The 20500-nt window shown below is 53.6% G+C and overlaps 1 protein-coding gene across 2 annotated transcripts in view; it reads right to left on the bottom strand.

The window, feature by feature from the left end:
• SART1 (spliceosome associated factor 1, recruiter of U4/U6.U5 tri-snRNP) overlaps positions 1 to 20500 on the bottom strand; it is a 38307-nt gene that overhangs the window by 14532 nt on the left and 3275 nt on the right. For both annotated transcript variants that reach the window (XM_072920150.1, XM_072920149.1), the window contains exons 4-13: positions 19235 to 19361; positions 17974 to 18079; positions 16584 to 16661; positions 16409 to 16508; positions 13059 to 13192; positions 11048 to 11245; positions 7899 to 8020; positions 4785 to 4933; positions 1743 to 1873; positions 545 to 709 (exon numbers count right to left, since the gene is read on the bottom strand). In XM_072920150.1, coding sequence (XP_072776251.1) covers positions 545 to 709; positions 1743 to 1873; positions 4785 to 4933; positions 7899 to 8020; positions 11048 to 11245; positions 13059 to 13192; positions 16409 to 16508; positions 16584 to 16661; positions 17974 to 18079; positions 19235 to 19361 — 1310 coding nt within the window. The remainder of the gene's footprint in view (positions 1 to 544; positions 710 to 1742; positions 1874 to 4784; positions 4934 to 7898; positions 8021 to 11047; positions 11246 to 13058; positions 13193 to 16408; positions 16509 to 16583; positions 16662 to 17973; positions 18080 to 19234; positions 19362 to 20500) is intronic.

Below are 20500 nucleotides of genomic sequence, written 5' to 3'. Positions count from 1 at the left end.
CAAATCCCCCCAAAACTGCCCCAAATCCCCCCAAAACTGCCCCAAACCCCCTCCAACCCCCCCAAATTCCCCTAAAACTGCCCCAATCCCCCCAAAACTGCCCCAAATCCCCCCAAAACTGCCCCAAACCCCCTCCAACCCCCCCAAATTCCCCCAAAACTGCCCCAAACCCCCTCCAACCCCCCCAAATGTCCTCCAACTCCCCCAAATTCCCCTAAAACTGCCCCAATCCCCCCAAAACTGCCCTAAATATCCCCAAACCCCCTTCAAAACTGCCCCAAATCCCCCCAAAACTGCCCCAAACCCCCTCCAACTCCCCAAATCCCCCCAAAACTGCCCCAAACCCCCCCAAATTCCCCTCCAACTCCCCCAAATCCCCCCAAAACTGCCCCAAACCCCCTCCAACCCCCCCCAAATGCCTTCCAACCTCCCCAAATTCCCCCAAAACTGCCCCAATCCCCCCAAAAGTGCCCCAAACCCCCCCCAAAAACCCTCCAACTCCCCGAATCCCCCCAAAAGTGCCCCAAACCCCCCAGGCCCTGACCATGAGCTCGTCCTGCTCCTCGCGGTTCCCGGCCAGGCCGTAGGTCGGGATCTCTCCCAGCGTCCGGCAGAATTCCGAGGTGGCGTTGAAGACGATGCTGCCCACCCCCCGGGGGTCCGGCCCCCCCGGGACCCCCCCAGAACCCCCCCGGAGCAGCTCCAGCACCTGCCAAAAGAGGGGGGTCCAAATTTGGGGTTATCCCCCTTTTTTTAGGGGGTTTTTGGGGAGGGCGTTGGGATTTGAGGAGGTTTTGGGGGGTCATTGGGGGAGATTTTGGGAGTGGGGGTCCCACAAGGAGGTTTTGGGGGGATTTGGGGAGGAATTGGTGAAAATATGGGGGAATTTGGAGAGAATTTCGGGTGGTTTTGGGGGGATTTGGGGCAGTTTTGGGGGGATTTGGGGCTGATTTGGGGGGATTTGGGGCTGATTTGAGAGGGGCTGGGGGATTTAGGGATTTTGGGGGTGATTTAAGGGAATTTCGGGTGGTTTTGGGGGTCTCTGGGAGAGATTTTGGGATTGGGGGTCCCACAAGGAGGTTTTGGGGGAGTTTTGGGGGGATTTGGGGAGGAATTGGTGGAGATATGGGGGAATTTGGAGAGAATTTGGGGCAGTTTTGGGGGGATTTGGGGCTGATTTGAGAGGGATTTAGGGATCTTGGGGGTGACTTAAGGGAATTTGAGGTGGTTTTGGGGGTCTCTGGGAGAGATTTTGGGATTGGGGGTCCCACAAGGAGGTTTTGGGGGTGCCCCGAGAGGTTTGGAGGGATTTAAGGGGGGGTTGGAGGGGATTTGGGGCAGTTTGGGACAGTTTTGGGGCAGTTTGGAGAAGATTTTGGGGGGAATTTCAGGGTTGCTGGATAGGGCAAGTTTGGGGATCCTCAGAGAGATTTTAGGGTCACCATAAACAGTTTTTGGGGTGGTAAGGAGAAGATTTTTGGGGTGTTATGGAGAGTGGGTTTTGGGGGGTTTTTAGGGGATTTTTGATGGGGTTTTAGGGGGTTTCTGGGAGTTTTTTTTGGGGGTATTTTGGGAGATTTTGATGAGGTTTTGGGAGACTTCTGAGATGATTTCTGGAGATTTTTTGTGGGGGATTTTGGGAGTTTTTGAGGGGATTCTGTGAGTATTTTCAGGGGGATTTTGGGAGAGTTTTGGGGGGGTTTTGGGGTGGTTTTTTTTTATTTTTTGGGGGGGTTTCTCACCTTCTCTCCCCCTCCCTCGCGCAGCTCCCGGAGCTGCCGCAGGCGCCGGCCCCGTTCCAGCTGCTGCTGCAGCTCCTGCTCAGCCTCATCCTCCTCCAGGGCTGGGGGGGTCCCGGGGGGGGCAGCCTCATCTGGGGGGACAATCAGGGTCAGGGGAACCCCAAAATCCCAAAAAAAAAAACCCCAAAAAAAAACCCCCCAAAAAAACCCCCAAATCCTTTGCAAAATCCCAAAAAAACCCCCCAAAAAAAAACCCCAAATCCTTTGCAAAATCCCAAAAAAAAAAAACCCCAAAAAAACCCCAAAAAAACCCCCAAAAAAACACCCCAAAAAAACCCCAAATCCTTCACAAAATCCCAAAAAAACACCCCAAAAAAACCCCAAATCCTTCACAAAATCCCTAAAAACACTCCCAAATCCCCCAAGCTCCTGCTCAGCCTCATCCTCCTCCAGGGCTGGGGGGGTCCCAGGGGGGGCAGCCTCATCTGGGGGGACAATCAGGGTCAGGGGAACCCCAAAATCCCAAAAAAAAAACCGCCAAAAAAACCCCCAAAAAAACCCCCCCAAAAAAACCCCAAATCCTTCGCAAATCCCTAAAAACACCCCCAAATCCCCCAAGCTCCTGCTCAGCCTCATCCTCCTCCAGGGTTTGGGGGTCCCAGGGGGGGGCAGCCTCATCTGGGGGGACAATCAGGGTCAGGAGAACCCCAAAATCCCAGAAAAAAAAAACCCCAAAAAAAACCCCCCAAAAAAACCCCAAATCCTTCAAAATATCCCTAAAAACACTCCCAAATCCCCCAAGCTCCTGCTCAGCCTCATCCTCCTCCAGGGCTGGGGGGGTCCCGGGGGGGGCAGCCTCATCTGGGGGGACAATCAGGGTCAGGGGAACCCCAAAATCCCAAAAAAAAAACCCCCAAAAAAACCCCCCCAAAAAAAACCCCAAAAAAAACCCCAAATCCTTCGCAAAATCCCAAAAAAACACCCCAAAAAACCCCAAATCCTTCGCAAAATCCCTAAAAACACCCCAAAAAACCCCCAAATCCTTCGCAAAATCCCTAAAAACACTCCCAAATCCCCCAAGCTCCTGCTCAGCCTCATCCTTCTCCAGGGCTAAAATCCCCTAAAACCTCCCAAAGTCCCCTAAAATCTCCCAAAATTCCCCAAAATCCACTCTAAAATCCCCCTAAAATCTCCCTAAATCCCTCAAAATCCACTCTAAAATCCCCCTAAAATCTCCCTAAATCCCTCAAAACCCACTCTAAAATCCCCCTAAAATCCCTTCCAATCCCCCTAAAATCCCCTAAAACCCACCCAAATTCCCTAAATCTCCCCCAGATCTCCAAAATTGGCCCCCAAACCCCCTAAAATCCCCTAAAATCTCCTCTAAAATCCCCTCTAAAATCCCCTAAAACCTCCCAAAGTCCCCTAAAATCTCCCAAAATTCCCCAAAATCCACTCCAAAACCCCCACAAAATCTCCCTAAATCCCTCAAAATCCACTCTAAAATCCCCCTAAAATCCCTTCCAATCCCCCTAAAATCCCCTAAAACCCACCCCAAATCCCCTAAATCTTCCCTAGATCTCCAAAATTCCCCCCCAAATCCCCCAAAATCCCCTCTAAAATCCCCTAAAATCCCCTCTAAAATCCCCTAAAACCTCTCAAAGTCCCCTAAAATCTCCCAAAATTCCCCAAAATCCACTCTAAAACCCCCACAAAATCTCCCTAAATCCCTCAAAATCCACTCTAAAATCCCCCTAAAATCTCTCTAAATCCCTCAAAATCCACTCTAAAATCCCCCTAAAATTCCTTCCAATCCCCCTAAAATCCCCTAAAACCCACCCCAAATCCCCTAAATCTTCCCCAGATCTCCAAAATTGCCCCCCAAACCCCCTAAAATCTCCTCTAAAATCCCCTAAAATCTCCTCTAAAATCCCCTAAAACCTCCCAAAGTCCCCTAAAATCTCCCAAAATTCCCCAAAATCCACTCTAAAACCCTCACAAAATCTCCCTAAATCCCTCAAAACCCACTCTAAAATCCCCCTAAAATCCCTTCCAATCCCCCTAAAATCCCCTAAAACCCACCCCAAATCCCCTAAATCTCCCCCAAATCCCCTAAAACCCACCCCAAATCTCCTAAAACCCACCCCAAATCCCCTAAATCTCCCCGAAATCTCCAAAATTCCCCCCCAAATCCCCTAAAATCCCCCAAATCTTCTAAAACCCATCCCAAATCCCCTAAATCTCCCCCAAATCTCCTAAAACCCACCCAAATCCCCTAAAATCCCCTAAAACCTCCTCTAAAATCCCCTAAAATCCCCTCTAAAATCCCCTAAAACCTCCCAAAGTCCCCTAAAATCTCCCAAAATTCCCCAAAATCCGCTCTAAAACCCCCACGAAATCTCCCTAAATCCCTCAAAATCCACTCTAAAATCCCCCTAAAATCCCTTCCAATCCCCCTAAAATCCCCTAAAACCCACCCCAAATCTCCTAAATCTCCCCCAGATCTCCAAAATTCCCCCCCAAAACCCCTAAATCTCCCCCAAATCCCCTAAAACCCACCCAAACCCCCTAAAATCCCCTAAAATCTCCTCTAAAATCCCCTAAAATCCCCCTAAAATCCCCTAAAACCCACCTCAAATCCCCTAAATCTCCCCCTAAAATCCCCTAAAACCCACCCCAAATCCCCTAAATCTCCCCCTAAAATCCCCTAAAACCCACCCCAAATCCCCTAAATCTCCCCCAAATCTCCAAAATTCCCCCCCAAATCCCCTAAATCTTCCCCAAATCTCCTAAAAACCCACCCCAAATCCCCTAAATCTTCCCCAAATTTCCAAAATCCCACCCCAAATCCCCAAAATCTCCCCCAAATCCCCTAAAACCCACCTCAAATCCCCTAAATCTTCCCCAAATCTCCTAAAACCCACCCCAAATCCCCTAAATCTTCCCCAAATCCCCTAAAACCCACCCCAAATCCCCTAAATCTCCCCAAAATCTCCAAAATTCCCCCCCAAATCCCCCCAAAATCCCCCAAGCCGCTCCCACCGTCGCTGCTGATCTCCATGTTCTCCGTGCGGGTGTCGTCCGAGGGCAGCGGGGCCTGGGGGGTCCCCTCGGGGGTCTCGGGGCCGTTTTCGGGGTCCCCCCCGGCCCCCTCCTCATCCTCCTGCACCCGCCGGCCTCGGCCCCGCGACCTGGGGGGGTTTGGGGGAACTGAACCCCAAAAATGATACCCAGGACCCCCCCAAAATCCCTCCAGGACCCCCAAAATCCTCCCCAGGACCCTCCCCCAAAAATCCTCCTCAGGGCCCCCGAAATCTCCCCCAGAACACCCCAAATCCTTCCCAGGATCCCCCCCAAAATCCTCCCCAGTAACCCCCAAAATCCCCAGAATCCCCCCCAAATCCTCCCCAGGACACCCCAAATCCTTCCCAGGATCCCCAAAATCCTCCCCAGTAACTCCCAAAATCCCCAGAACCCCCCCAAACCCTCCCCAGGACCCCCCCAAAATCCTCCTCAGGGTCCCCAAAATCCCCTCAAGGACCCCCCAAATCTTCCCCAGAACACCCCAAAATCCTCCCCAGGACCCCCCCCAAAAATCCTCCTCAGGGGCCCCGAAATCTCCCCCAGAACACCCCAAAATCCTCCCCAGGAACCTCAAAATCCCCTCAAGAACCCCCCAAATCTTCCTCAGGAACCCCAAAATCGCCCCAGAACCCCCAAAATATTCCCCCCAGAACACCCCAAAATCCCCAGGACCCCGAAATCCCCCCCAGAACACCCCAAAATCCTCCCCAGGACCCCCCCCAAAATCCTCCTCAGGGCCCCCGAAATCTCCTCCAGAACACCCCAAATCCTTCCCAGGACCCCCAAAATCCTCCCCAGGAACCTCAAAATCCCCTCAAGGACCCCCCAAAATCCTCCCCAGGAACCCCAAAATCGCCCCAGGATCCCCCAGTCCTCCCCAGGATCCCCCAAACCCCTCCAGGTACCCCCAAATCCCTCCAAGAACCCCAAAATATTCCCCCCAGAACACCCCAAAATCCTTCCCAGGATCCCCAAAATCCTCTCCAGTAACCCCCAAAATCCCCAGAACCCCCCCCAAATCCTCCCCAGGACCCCCCCAAAATCCTCCCAGGACCCCCCCCAAAATCCTCCCCAGGACCCCCCAAATCTTCCCCAGGAACCCCAAAATCGCCCCAGGACCCCCCCAAAATCCTCCCCAGGAACCCCAAAATCCCCTCAAGGACGCCCCAAAATCCTCCCCAGTAACCCCCAAAATCCTCCCCAGGAACCTCAAAATCCCCTCAAGGAACCCCCAAATCTTCCCCAGGTACCCCCAAATCCCTCCAAGAACCCCAAAATATTCCCCCCAGAACACCCCAAATCCTCCCCAGGACCCCCCCAAAATCCTCCCCAGGAACCTCAAAATCCCCTCAAAGACCCCCCAAATCTTCCCCAGGAACCTCAAAATCGCCCCAGGACCCCCCAGTCCTCCCCAGGATCCCCCAAATCCCTCCAGGTACCCCCAAATCCCTCCAAGAACCCCAAAATATCCCCCCCAGAACACCCCAAAATCCCCAGGACCCCCAAAATCCCTCCAGGGACTTTCCAAATCCTCCCCACGATGCCTCCAAATCCCTCCAGGTACCCCAAAATCCCCCCCAGAACACCCCAAAATCCCTAAGACCCCCAAAATCCCCCCAGGGACTTTCCAAATCCTCCCCGGGATGCCTCCAAATCCCTCTGGGAACCCCAAAATCCCCCCCCAGAACACCCCAAAATCCCCAGGACCCCTAAAATCCCCAGGACCCACCCAAAAAATCCCCTCAGGGACTTTCCAAATCCTCCCCAGGATCCCCCAAACCCCTCCAGGTACCCCCAAATCCCTCCAAGAACCCCAAAATATTCCCCCCAGAACACCCCAAATCCTCCCCAGGATCCCCAAAATCCCCAGGACCCCCAAAATCCCCCCAGGATGCCTCCAAATCCCTCCAGGTACCCCCAAATCCCTCCAAGAACCCCAAAATATTCCCCCCAGAACACCCCAAAATCCCCAGAACCCCCCCAAATCCTCCCCAGGACCCCCCCAAATCCTCCCCAGGAACCTCAAAATCCCCTCAAGGACCCCCCAAATCTTCCCCAGGAACCCCAAAATCGCCCCAGGAACCCCAAAATCGCCCCAGGATCCCCCAAACCCCTCCAGGTACCCCCAAATCCCTCCAAGAACCCCAAAATATTCCCCCCAGAACACCCCAAATCCTCCCCAGGATCCCCAAAATCCTCCCCAGGAACCTCAAAATCCCCCCAGGGACTTTCCAAATCCTCCCCAGGACCCCCCCAAAATCCTCCCCAGGAACCTCAAAATCCCCTCAAGGACCCCCCAAATCTTCCCCAGGAACCCCAAAATCGCCCCAGGAACCCCAAAATCGCCCCAGGATCCCCCAAACCCCTCCAGGTACCCCCAAATCCCTCCAAGAACCCCAAAATATTCCCCCCAGAACACCCCAAAATCCCCAGGACCCCCAAAATCCCTCCAGGGACTTTCCAAATCCTCCCCAGGATCCCCCAAATCCCTCCAGGAACCCCAAATCCCTCCAGGAACCCCAAAATCCCCCCCAGAACACCCCAAAATCCCCAGGACCCCCAAAATCCCCCCAGGGACTTTCCAAATCCTCCCCAGGATGCCTCCAAATCCCTCCAGGTACCCCCAAATCCCTCCAGGAACCCCAAAATCCCTCCAAGAACCCCAAAATATTCCCCCCAGAACACCCCAAATCCTCCCCAGGATCCCCAAAATCCTCCCAAGAACCCCAAAATCGCCCCAGGATCCCCCAAACCCCTCCAGGTACCCCCAAACCCCTCCAAGAACCCCAAAATATTCCCCCCACAACACCCCAAATCCTCCCCAGGATCCCCAAAATCCCCCCCAGAACACCCCAAAATCCACAGGACCCCCAAAATCCCCCCCAGGACCCCCAAAATCCCCTGAAGTACTTTCCAAATCCTCCCCAGGATGCCTCCAAATCCCTCCAGGAACCCCAAAATCCCCCCCCAGAACACCCCAATCCCCCCCAGGACCCCCCAAAATCCTCCTCCAGCCCTTTCAGGACCCTCCCCACCCCCCCAGGACCCCCCAAATTTGCCCCCCGGCCCCACCTGGAGCCGAAGTCGCCCTGGGTGTCCCCCGGGGCCGTGGGCAGGAGGTCGTCGGCCCTCAGGGGTTTTTCCTTCTTGCGCAGTTTCCGCACCCGGCGCCGCGTCTTGCGGAACGTCACCGCCTGGGGAGCCCCAAATCCCCCCAAAATCAACCCCAAATCCTGCCAGGACCCCAAATTCCCCTTAAATTACCTCAAAATCCTCGCCACAGATCTTAAATTCCCACTGAATTACCTCAAAATCCTCGCCACAGATCTTAAATTCCTACCAAGTTATCCCAAAATTACCCCAAATGCCCCCCATGACCTTAAATGCCCCCAAATCCCCCCCAATGACCCCAAATCCATCCTAATTCCCCCCCCGTGACCTCAAATCCCCTCTAAATCCTCCCCAATGACCCCAAATCCCCCCCAAATCCCCCTGAATGACCCCAAACCCCCCCCACAATGACCCCAAATCCCCTCAAATCCCCCAAATCCCCCCTCATGATCCTAAACTCCCCCCCAAATCCCTCCCAATGACCCCAAATCCCCTCAAATCTCCCCAGACCCCAAATCCCCTCCAATGACTTCAAATCCCTAAATCCCCCTGAATGACCCAACCCCCCCCCCACAATGGCCCCAAATCCCCCCAAATCCCCCCAAAATCAACCCCAAATCCTCCCGGGACCCCAAATCCCCACTGAATTACCTCAAAATCCTCGCCACAGACCCCAAATTCCCACTGAATTACCTCAAAATCCTCGCCACAGATCTTAAATTCCCTTAAATTACCTCAAAATCCTCGCCACAGACCTTAAATTCCCCTTAAATTACCTCAAAATCCTCGCCACAGACCCCAAATTCCCACTGAATTACCTCAAAATCCTCGCCACAGACCCCAAATTCCCACTGAATTACCTCAAAATCCTCGCCACAGATCTTAAATTCCCACTGAATTACCTCAAAATCCTCGCCACAGATCTTAAATTCCCACTGAATTACCTCAAAATCCTCGCCACAGACCCCAAATTCCCACTGAATTACCTCAAAATCCTCGCCACAGATCTTAAATTCCCCTTAAATTACCCCAAAATCCTCGCCACAGATCTTAAATTCCCCTTAAATTACCCCAAAATCCTCGCCACAGATCTTAAATTCCTACCAAGTTATCCCAAAATTACCCCAAATCGCCCCAATAACCTCAAATCCCCCCAATGACCCCAAATCCCCTCAAATCTCCCCAGACCCCAAATCCCCTCCAATGACCTCAAATCCCCAAATCCCCCCCAAATCCCCCTGAATGACCCAAACCCCCCCCCCCCCCAATGGCCCCAAATCCCCTCCAAATCCCCCCAAAATCAACCCCAAATCCTGCCGGGATCCCGAATTCCCACTGAATTACCTCAAAATCCTCGCCACAGATCTTAAATTCCCCTTAAATCACCTCAAAATCCTCGCCACAGGTCTTAAATTCCCCTTAAATTACCTCAAAATCCTCGCCACAGACCCCAAATTCCCCTTAAATTACCTCAAAATCCTCGCCACAGACCCCAAATTCCCCCCGAATTATCTCAAAATCCTCGCCACAGATCTTAAATTCCCCTTAAATTACCTCAAAATCCTCGCCACAGATTTTAAATTCCCCTTAAATTACCTCAAAATCCTGCCGGGACCCCAAATTCCCACTGAATTACCTCAAAATCCTCGCCACAGACCCCAAATTCCCCTTAAATTACCTCAAAATCCTCGCCACAGACCCCAAATTCCCACTGAATTACCTCAAAATCCTCGCCACAGATCTTAAATTCCTCTTAAATTACCTCAAAATCCTCGCCACAGATCTTAAATTCCCCTTAAATTACCTCAAAATCCTCGTCACAGATTTTAAATTCCCACTGAATTACCTCAAAATCCTCACCACAGACCCCAAATTCCCACTGAATTACCTCAAAATCCTCGCCACAAATCTTAAATTCCCCTTAAATTACCTCAAAATCCTCGCCACAGATCTTAAATCCCCCTTAAATTACCTCAAAATCCTCGCCACAGACCCCAAATTCCCACTGAATTACCTCAAAATCCTCGCCACAGACCCCGAATTCCCACTGAATTAACTCAAAATCCTCGCCACAGATCTTAAATTCCCCTTTAATTACCTCAAAATCCTCGCCACAGATGTTAAATTCCCCTTAAATTACCCCAAAATCCTCGCCACAGACCCAAAATTCCCACTGATTTACCTCAAAATCCTCGCCACAGATCTTAAATTCCCACTGAATTACCTCAAAATCCTCGCCACAGACCCCAAATTCCCACTGAATTACCTCAAAATCCTCGCCACAGATCTTAAATTCCCACTGAATTACCTCAAAATCCTCGCCACAGACCCCAAATTCCCCTTAAATTACCTCAAAATCCTCGTCACAGATCTAAAATTCCCCTTAAATTACCTCAAAATCCTCGCCACAGACCCCAAATTCCCACTGAATTACCTCAAAATCCTCGCCACAACCCCAAATTCCCCTTAAATTACCTCAAAATCCTCGCCACAGACCCCAAATTCCCACTGAATTACCTCAAAATCCTCGCCACAGACCCCAAATTCCCACTGAATTACCTCAAAATCCTCGCCACAGATCTTAAATTCCTACCAAGTTATCCCAAAATTACCCCAAATTGCCCCAATAACCTCAAATCCCCCCAATGACCCCAAATCCCCTCAAATCCCCCCCAAATGACCCCAAATCCCCCCAAACCTCCCCAATGACCCCAAAACACCCCCAGGAGCCCCAAATCCCCCCAAATGACCCCAAATCCCCCCAATGACCCCAAATCCCCCCAATCCCTCCCAAATCCCCCCAATGACCCCAAATCCCCCCCCCAATGACCCCAAATCCTCCCCAAAGACTCCAAATTCCCCTGAATGACCCCAATTCCCCCCCAAATCCCCCTGAATGACCCCAAACCCCCCCACAATGACCCCAAATCCCCTCAAATCCCCCCCTATGATCCTAAACTCCCCCCCAAATCCCACCCAATGACCCCAAATCCCCTCAAACCTCCCCAATGACCCCAAATCCCTCCCAATGCCCCCAAATCCCCCCCAATGACCCCAAATGACCCCAAAACCCCCCCAATGACCCCAAACCCCCCCCAACCCCCCCATACCATCTCCTCGGCGCTCAGGTACTCGCTGGCCAGGCGGGGGAGGGGCAGCTCCAGGCTCTGGGGGGAGGGGCCGGCCGGGGGGAGGGGGAGGGGGCCGGGCCGGGGGTCCCCCCCCGCGTCCTGCGTCCCCCCCGGGCCCAGGCGGAACGAGGGGCGCGGCGCCGGCTCGTCGTACTGCGGCAGCAGCGCCCGCGCGGCCTGCGGGGCGGCGCGACATGTCACGATAGTGAGCGGTATGGCGCGATAGGGAGCGATATGTCGCGATATCGAGTGATATGTCGTGATATCGAGTGATATGTCGCGATATCGAGTGATATGTCGCGATATCGAGTGATATGTCACGATATCGAGTGATATGTAGTGATATCGAGCGGTGCGTTGCGATATCGAGTGATATATCGCGATATCGAGTGATATGTCACGATAGCAAGCGGCGCGGCGCGATCGGGAGCGATATGGCGCGATATCGAGTGATATGTCGCGATATCGAGTGACACGTCGCGATATCGAGTTACATGTCGTGATATCGAGCAACACATCACGATATCAAGGGATGCGTCGCGATATCGAGTGATATGTCGTGATATGTCGCGATATGTGACAATATCAAGTGGCACGTCATGATATCGAGCTACACGTCGCGATATCGAGTGATATGTCATGATATCGAGTGATATGTCACGATATCGAGTGACGTATTGCGATATCGAGTGATATGTCACGATATTGAGTGATATGTTGTGATATCGAGTGATATGTCGTGATATTGAGTGATATGTCGCGATATCGAGTGATATGTCGCGATATCGAGCGACGTGTCACGATATCAAGGGATGTGTCGCGATATCGAGGGATGCGTCGCGATATCGAGCGATATGTCGCGATAGCGAGCGGCGCGGTGCGATAGTGAACGATATGGCACGATAGTGAGCAATATGGCGTGATATCGAGTGATGTGTCGCAATATCGAGTGATATGTCGTGATATTGAGTGATATGTCACGATATCGAGTGACGTATCGCAATATCGAGTGACATGTCGCGATAGTGAGTGATATGTCGTGATATCGAGTGATATGTCGCGATATCGAGTGATATGTTGCGATATCGAGTGATATGTCGTGATATCGAGTGATATGTCGCGATATCGAGTGATATGTCGTGATATCGAGTGATATGTCGCGATATCGAGTGATATGTCGCGATATCGAGTGATATGTCGCGATATCGAGTGACGCATCACGATATTGAGTGACGTATCACGATATCGAGTGATATGTCGCGATATCGAGCGATATGTCACGATATCGAGTGGTATGTCGCGATATCAAGGGACGTGCTGCGATGTCGATGTCAAGTGACACGTCGTGATATCGAGCGACACATCGCGATATCAAGTGACATATCGCGATATTGAATGACATACAGCACTTGGTAATGTGTGATATATCGCGATATACAGCACTCAATAACCTGTAACGCATCGCAATAACAATACCTGTTAATCTGTGATATATCGTGACATATTCCGCTCAATAAGCTATGACATATCGCGATATATGATCCAACACACCCCAACACGTGATATGTCACAACGCGCAGCGATATATCGTGATACGCCACAATATGTCACGATACGCGGCGATACGTTACGATATGTGCGATATATCACGAGACGCGCCGATATATCGCGATATACAGCACTCAATAACCTGTAACGCATCGCAATATACGACACCCGCTAATCTGTGATATATTGCGACATACCCCACTCGATAAGCTATGACATATCGCGATATATGATCCAACACACCCCAACACGTGATATGTCACGATATGTCACAACGTGCAGCGATATATCGTGATACGCCACAATATACGTCACGATACGCGGCGATACGTTGCGATATGTGTGATATATCACGAGAGGCGCCGATACATCGCGATATATATGTGCGATATATCACGAGAGGCACCGATATGTCGCGATATATCGCGATATCCGGGGGTACCTGGGGGCCGGGCTCCTGCTCTCCGTAGGGGTCGTAGTTGGGGCGGCGCCGCCGCAGCTCCTGCTCCTCCCGCGCCCGCGCCGCCGCCGCCAGCGCCGCCTGCTCCAGCACGTCCTCACCGCCCTCCAGCACCCCTGGCACCGGGACAGGGACAGGGACAGAGGGGACACGGGGACACAGGGACAACCGGGGGACAGGGGACAGCATGGGGACAGGGACAGGGGACATGGGGACAGTATGGGGACACAGGGACAGGGGACACGGGACATGGGGACATGGGGATGGAGAGGGGACACAGGGACAGGAGACACAGGGATGGACAGGAGACAGGGACAGGGGACAGGGACAGGGGACACGGGGACAGCCAGGGGATAGGGGACAGCATGGGGACATGGGGACAGGGGACAGCATGGGGACACGGGGACAGAGAAGGGACAGGGGACAGCCAGAGGACAGCCAGGTGACACAGGGACAGGGGACACAGGGACAGGGGACAGCCAGGGGACACAGGGATGGACAGGGGATAGGGGACAGTCAGGGGACACGGGACAGAGGGGGACACAGGGACGGACAGGGGACACGGGGACAGGGGACACGGGACAGAGGGGACACAGGGACGGACAGGGGACACGGGGACAGGGGACACGGGACAGAGGGGACACAGGGACGGACAGGGGACACGGGGACAGGGGACACGGGACAGAGGGGGACATGGGGACAGACAAGGGACATGGGGACAGCCGGGGGACATGGGGACAGCCAGGGGACACGGGGACAGCCAGGGGACAGGGGACACAGGGACAGCCAGGGGACACGGGGACAGCCATGGGGACAGCCAGGGGAAAGCACAGCGACACAGCCAGGGGACACCAGGGACAGAGGGAGGGGACAGCAAGGGGACAAAGGGGACAGTGAGAGGACATCCTGGACAAGGACAAGACGCTCCACACCCAAAATACCCTTGGGGACAGCACTGTCCCCACCATGTCCCCTGTGTCCCCACTGAGCCCTGTCCCTGTGCCACCCCTGATGTCCCCAGTGTCCCCATGTCCCCACTGTCCCCGTGCCACCCCTGATGTCCCCAGTGTCCCCATGTCCCTGTGCCACCCCTGATGTCCCCAGTGTCCCCAGTGTCCCCACTGACCCCTGTCCCTGTGCCACCCCAGTGTCCCCAGTGTCCCCATGTCCCCAGTGTCCCCATGTCCCCAGTGACCCCTATCCCTGTGCCACCCCCGATGTCCCCAGTGTCCCCATGTCCCCAGTGTCCCCTGTCCCTGTCCCACCCCTGATGTCCCCAGTGTCCCCAGTGTCCCCACTGTCCCCCGTCCCTGTGCCACCCCCGATGTCCCCAGTGTCCCCATGTCCCCAGTGACCCCTGTCCCTGTGCCACCCCTGATGTCCCCAGTGTCCCCTGATGTCCCCAGTGTCCCCATGTCCCCACTGACCCCTATCCCTGTGCCACCCCTGATGTGCCCAGTGTCCCCACTGTCCCCTGTCCTGTGCCACCCCTGATGTCCCCAGTGTCCCCAGTGTCCCCATGTCCCCACTGACCCCTGTCCCTGTGCCACCCTGATGTCCCCAGTGTCCCCAATGTCCCCACTGTCCCCTGTCCCTGTGCCACCCCTGATGTCCCCATGTCCCCACTGTCCCCTATCCCTGTGCCACCCTGATGTCCCCATGTCCCCACTGTCCCCGTCCCTGTGCCACCCCAGTGTCCCCATGTCCCCACTGACCCCTGTCCCTGTGCCACCCCTGATGTCCCCAGTGTCCCCATGTCCCCAATGTCCCCTGTCCCTGTGCCACCCCTGATGTCCCCAATGTCCCCAGTGACCCCTGTGCCACCCCTGATGTCCCCAGTGTCCCCATGTCCCCACTGTCCCCTGTCCCTGTGCCACCCCTGATGTCCCCAACGTCCCCACTGTCCCCTGTCCCTGTACCACCCCTGATGTCCCCAGTGTCCCCTGTCCCTGTGCCACCCCTGATGTCCCCAGTGTCCCCATGTCCCCACTGTCCCTGTGCCACCCCCAATGTCCCCACTGTCCCCCATCCCTGTGCCACCCCTGATGTCCCCACTGTCCCCTATCCCTGTGCCACCCCTGATGTCCCCAATGTCCCCAGTGACCCCTGTGCCACCCCAATGTCCCCATGTCCCCACTGACCCCTGTCCCTGTGCCACCCCTGATGTCCCCATGTCCCCAGTGTCCCCCGTGTCCCCAGTGTCCCCATGTCCCCACTGTCCCCTATCCCTGTGCCACCCCTGATGTCCCCGTGCCACCCCTGATGTCCCCATGTCCCCATGTCCCCACTGACCCCTGTCCCTGTGCCACCCCAGTGTCCCCAATGTCCCCAGTGTCCCCATGTCCCCACTGACCCCTGTCCTTCAGGGTCAGCACCAGGGTCTGTCCCTGTGCCACCCCTGATGTCCCCAGTGTCCCCAGTGTCCCCATGTCCCCATGTCCCCACTGACCCCTGTCCCTGTACCACCCCTGATGTCCCCAATGTCCCCAGTGTCCCCATGTCTCCACTGTCCCTGTGCCACCCCTGATGTCCCCATGTCCCCACTGTCCCTGTGCCACCCCTGATGTCCCCAGTGTCCCCAGTGTCCCCATGTCTCCACTGTCCCCTGTCCCTGTGCCACCCCTGATGTCCCCAATGTCCCCATTGACCCCAATCCTTCAGGGTCAGCAGCAGGGTCTGTCCCTGTGCCACCCCTGATGTCCCCAGTGTCCCCAATGTCCCCAGTGTCCCCATGTCTCCACTGTCCCCTGTCCCTGTGCCACCCCTGATGTCCCCAGTGTCCCCATGTCCCCACTGTCCCTGTGCCACCCCAATGTCCCTGATGTCCCCACTGTCCTGTCCCTGTGCCACCCCGATGTCCCCAGTGTCCCCATGTCCCCACTGACCCCTGTCCCTCTGCCACCCCTGATGTCCCCAGTGTCCCCATGTCCCCATTGACCCCAATCCTTCAGGGTCAGCAGCAGGGTCTGTCCCTGTGCCACCCCAGTGTCCCCAATGTCCCCAGTGTCCCCACTGTCCCCAGTCCCTGTGCCACCCCTGATGTCCCCAGTGTCCCCATGTCCCCACTGTCCCCATGTCCCCACTGACCCCTGTCCTTGAGGGTCAGCACCAGCGTTTGTCCCTGTGCCACCCCTGATGTCCCCAGTGTCCCCATGTCCCCACTGTCCCCCTATCCCTGTGCCACCCCTGATGTCCCCAGTGTCCCCAGTGTCCCCATGTCCCCATGTCCCCAGTGTCCCCGATGTCCCCATGTCCCCACTGACCCCTGTCCCTGTGCCACCCCAGTGTCCCCAGTGTCCCCAATGTCCCCATGTCCCCATGTCCCCACTGACCCCTGTCCTTCAGGGTCAGCACCAGCGTTTGTCCCTCGGGGATCGAGGCCGGGTCGTGCTCCACCGTCAGCCCCTGCAGGTCCCGGGCGCTGTACCGCTCCTGGGGGGCACAGGGGGTGTCACTGATGTCCCCAAACTGTCCCCAAGGTCCCCAACTGTCCCCAGTGCTCCTCACCCTCCGGCGCCGCTGGAACTCCTCCTCCACCAAGGGGCTGACCCCGAACTCCTGGTCCATCTCCTCCAGCAGCTTGGCCTGCAAACCCCACCAGTCACACCAGTTTGGGGACACTGGGGGACACTGGGGGACACTGGGGGACACCCCCAGCCCGCCCCCGGGAGAACAGGAACCTGGGAGCTTCTCATTAGTGCAAAAACGAGCTCAAAATTCCCATTTTTGGCTCAAAAAACAGCAATGATGCGCCCAAATTCTTGAGGTTTTTTGGGGATGCTCCTAAAATTTGGATTTGATCTTCAAGTGGCACCAAAATCCCAAAAAAATTGAGATGGGAGCAGAATTTTGGAGTCAAAATCGGTGATTTTAGCACCACATTTGATGCAAAAAGCAAAAAATGTGAGGCCTGAAAGTATCGTCCTTAAGGGAGTTTTGAGAGAATATTCCTAAAAATCACCTTGAGACTCAAAATCCCTAAAAATTGAGCTGAAATCTCAATTTCAATCTCAATAAAAATCACCTCGAGACTCAAAATCCCTAAAAATTGAGCTGAAATCTCAATTTCAATCTCAATAAAAATCACCTTGAGACTCAAAATCCCTAAAAATTGAGCTGAAATCTCAATTTTCATCTCAATAAAAATCACCTTGAGACTCAAAATCCCTAAAAATTGAGCTGAAATCTCAATTTCAATCTCAATAAAAATCACCTTGAGACTCAAAATCCCTAAAAATTGAGCTGAAATCTCAATTTCAATCTCAATAAAAATCACCTTGAGACTCAAAATCCCTAAAAATTGAGCTGAAATCTCAATTTCAATCTCAATAAAAATCACCTTGAGACTCAAAATCCCTAAAAATTGAGATGAAATCTCAATTTCAATCTCAATAAAAATCACCTTGAGACTCAAAATCCCTAAAAATTGAGCTGAAATCTCAATTTCAATCTCAATAAAAAATCACCTTGAGACTCAAAATCCCTAAAAATGGAGATGAAATCTCAATTTCAGTCTCAATAAAAATCACCTTGAGACTCAAAATCCCTAAAAATTGAGATGAAATCTCAATTTCAGCCTCCAAATTCCACATTTTAACCCAAAAACATGTTATAGGAAAAACGTTTACCCCGCAAAATCTTTAGTTTTTAGGGAATTTTTGACTAAAAACTTTGAAACTTGGCCTGAATTTTCTGGCAGCTCCACAATTCCTGAAATCCGGGGAAAAATCCGGATTTTAGGTGGGCAAATCCCACCAAAAATCCAATAAAAATCCAAATTTCTGCCGTAAAATGAATAAAAATTGAGGTAAAACCAGAGTTTTTGGACTGAAATCAGGGGGATTTGGGGTTTTTTGGGATTTTGGGGTTTTCCTGGGATTTTGGGGTCCTTTCCCACCCTTTTTTCTGCCAGTTCCTTTTCCCTCTGGAGCGCCCGGCTGCGCTCGATCCACGCGGCCGCGTCGTCCAGCCAGGGTTCCTCCTCCCCCAGCGTCTTCACCTTCCTTTTTTTGGGGCAAAAAAATGATATTTTGGGGTCCCCAAAACCACCTGAACCCCCAAAATCCTCCTGGATCTCTTCTCTCCATCCCAGAGACTCCAGGTTTTGCTCAATATTCCTAAAAATCTTCTTTTGTATCTAAAAATTCTACCCCAAAGTCTTTTCTGTGCTCCTCAAAAATCTCCTAAAATATTATTTGGGCCCTAAAATCTTCTCCTAGATGCTTCCCAAATCTTCCATATGCCCCAAAATCCCATCCTGGCCACCCAAAAATTCCAAATTCCCCCCAAACCTTCCCTGGAATTCCCCAATTCCTCCCCAAACCCCCCCAAATTCCTCTCAGCCCCCCCAAAAACCCCCAAAAATCTCCCCAAACACCCCAAATCCTCCCCAAACACCCCCAAATCCTCCCCAAACCTCCCCAGTTCCCCCCAATTCCTCCCAAACTTCCCCAATTTCTCCCCAAACCCCCACAAATTCCTCCCAAACCTCCCCAATTCCTCCCCAACCCCCCCCAAATCCTCCCCAAACACCCCCAAATCCTCCCCAAACCCCCCCAAATTCCTCTCAGCCCCCCCAAATCCTCCCCAAAACCCCCCAATTCCTCCCCAACCCCCCCCAATTCCTCTCAGCCCCCCAAAAACCCCCAAATCCTCCCCAAACACCCCCAATTCCTCCCCAAACACCCTCAAAACACCCCAATTCCTCCCCAGTTCCCCCCAAATTCCCCCCAAACCCCCCCAAATTCCTCCCAAACCCCCCCAGTTTCTCCCCAAACCCCCCCAATTCCTCCCAAACCCCCCCAATTTCTCCCCAAACCCCCCCAAATTCCTCCCAAACCTCCACAATTCCTCCCAAACCCCCCCAAATCCCTCTCAGCCCCCCCAAAAACCCCCAAATCCTCCCCAAACACCCCCAAAACACCCCAATTCCTCCCCAGTTCCCCCCAAATTCCTCCCAAACCCCCCCAAATTCCTCTCAGCCCCCCCCAAAAACCCCCAAATCCTCCCCAAACACCCCCAAATCCTCCCCAAACACCCCCAAATCCTCCCCAAACACCCCCAAATCCTCCCCAACCTCCCCCAAATTCCTCTCAGCCCCCCCAAACACCCCCAAATCCTCCCCAAACACCCCCAAACCCCCCCCAATCCCCCCGTACCCCAGTTTCTGGTTCAGCAGCCGTTTCTCCTTGGCGGCCGCCAGCTTCTCGCGGATCTCCTCGCGCTGCCGCAGCGCCAGGGGATTGATCAGCTCGGCTGCCACCGGCTCCTCCTTCGTGCCCGCCTCTGCCCGAGGAGCACCCCAAAATCGGCCCAAAATCAGCCCCAAAATCGGTGAAATCGGCCCCAAAATCAGCCCCAAAATCAGCCCCAAAATTGGAGAAATCACCCCCAAAATCAGCCCCAAAATCGGTGAAATCGGCCCCAAAATCAGCCCCACAATTGGAGAAATCGGCCCCAAAATCGGGCCCAAAATTGGAGAAATCAGCCCCAAAATCGGCCCCAAAATCAGCCCCAAAATTGGAGAAATCGGCCCCAAAATCGGCCCCAAAATCAGCCCCAAAATTGGAGAAATCAGCCCCAAAATCAGCCCCACAATTGGAGAAATCAGCCCCAAAATCGACCCCAAAATCAGCCCCAAAATTGGAAAAATCGGCCCCAAAATCAGCCCCACAATTGGTGAAATTGGCCCCAAAATCGGCCCCAAAATCAGCCCCAAAATCAGCCCCAAAATTGGAGAAATTGCCCCCAAAATCGGCCCCAAAATCAGCCCCAAAATCGGCCCCAAAATTGGAGAAATTGGCCCCAAAATCGGCCCCAAAATTGGAGAAATCAGCCCCAAAATCAGCCCCCAACATCGGTGAAATCAGCCCCACAATTGGAGAAATCGGACCCAAAATCAGCCCCACAATTGGTGAAATTGGCCCCAAAATCAGCCCCAAAATCAGCCCCAAAATTGGAGAAATTGCCCCCAAAATCGGCCCCAAAATCAGCCCCAAAATCGGCCCCAAAATTGGAGAAATTGCCCCCAAAATCGGCCCCAAAATCAGCCCCAAAATCGGCCCCAAAATTGGAGAAATCGGCCCCAAAATCAGCCCCAAAATTGGAGAAATCACCTCCAAAATCAGCCCCAAAATCAGCCCCACAATTGGAGAAATCAGCCCCAAAATCAACCCCCAACATCGGTGAAATCAGCCCCACAATTGGAGAAATCAGCCCCAAAATCAGCCCCACAGGGGATTGATCAGCTCGGCTGCCACCGGCTCCTCCTTCGTGCCCGCCTCTGCCCGGGGAGCACCCCAAAATCAGCCCCAAAATCAGCCCCAAAATTGGAGAAATCGGCCCCAAAATCAGCCCAAAAATCAGGAAAATCAGCCCCACAATTGGAGAAATCGGACCCAAAATCAGCCCCAAAATTGGAAAAA

Source organism: Taeniopygia guttata, chromosome 31 (assembly GCF_048771995.1).
Source record: "Taeniopygia guttata chromosome 31, bTaeGut7.mat, whole genome shotgun sequence".
NCBI classification, from domain to species: Eukaryota; Metazoa; Chordata; class Aves; order Passeriformes; family Estrildidae; genus Taeniopygia; species Taeniopygia guttata.
Note: the sequence above shows the minus strand (reverse complement) of the source record. Positions and strands in the feature narration are given on the sequence as shown.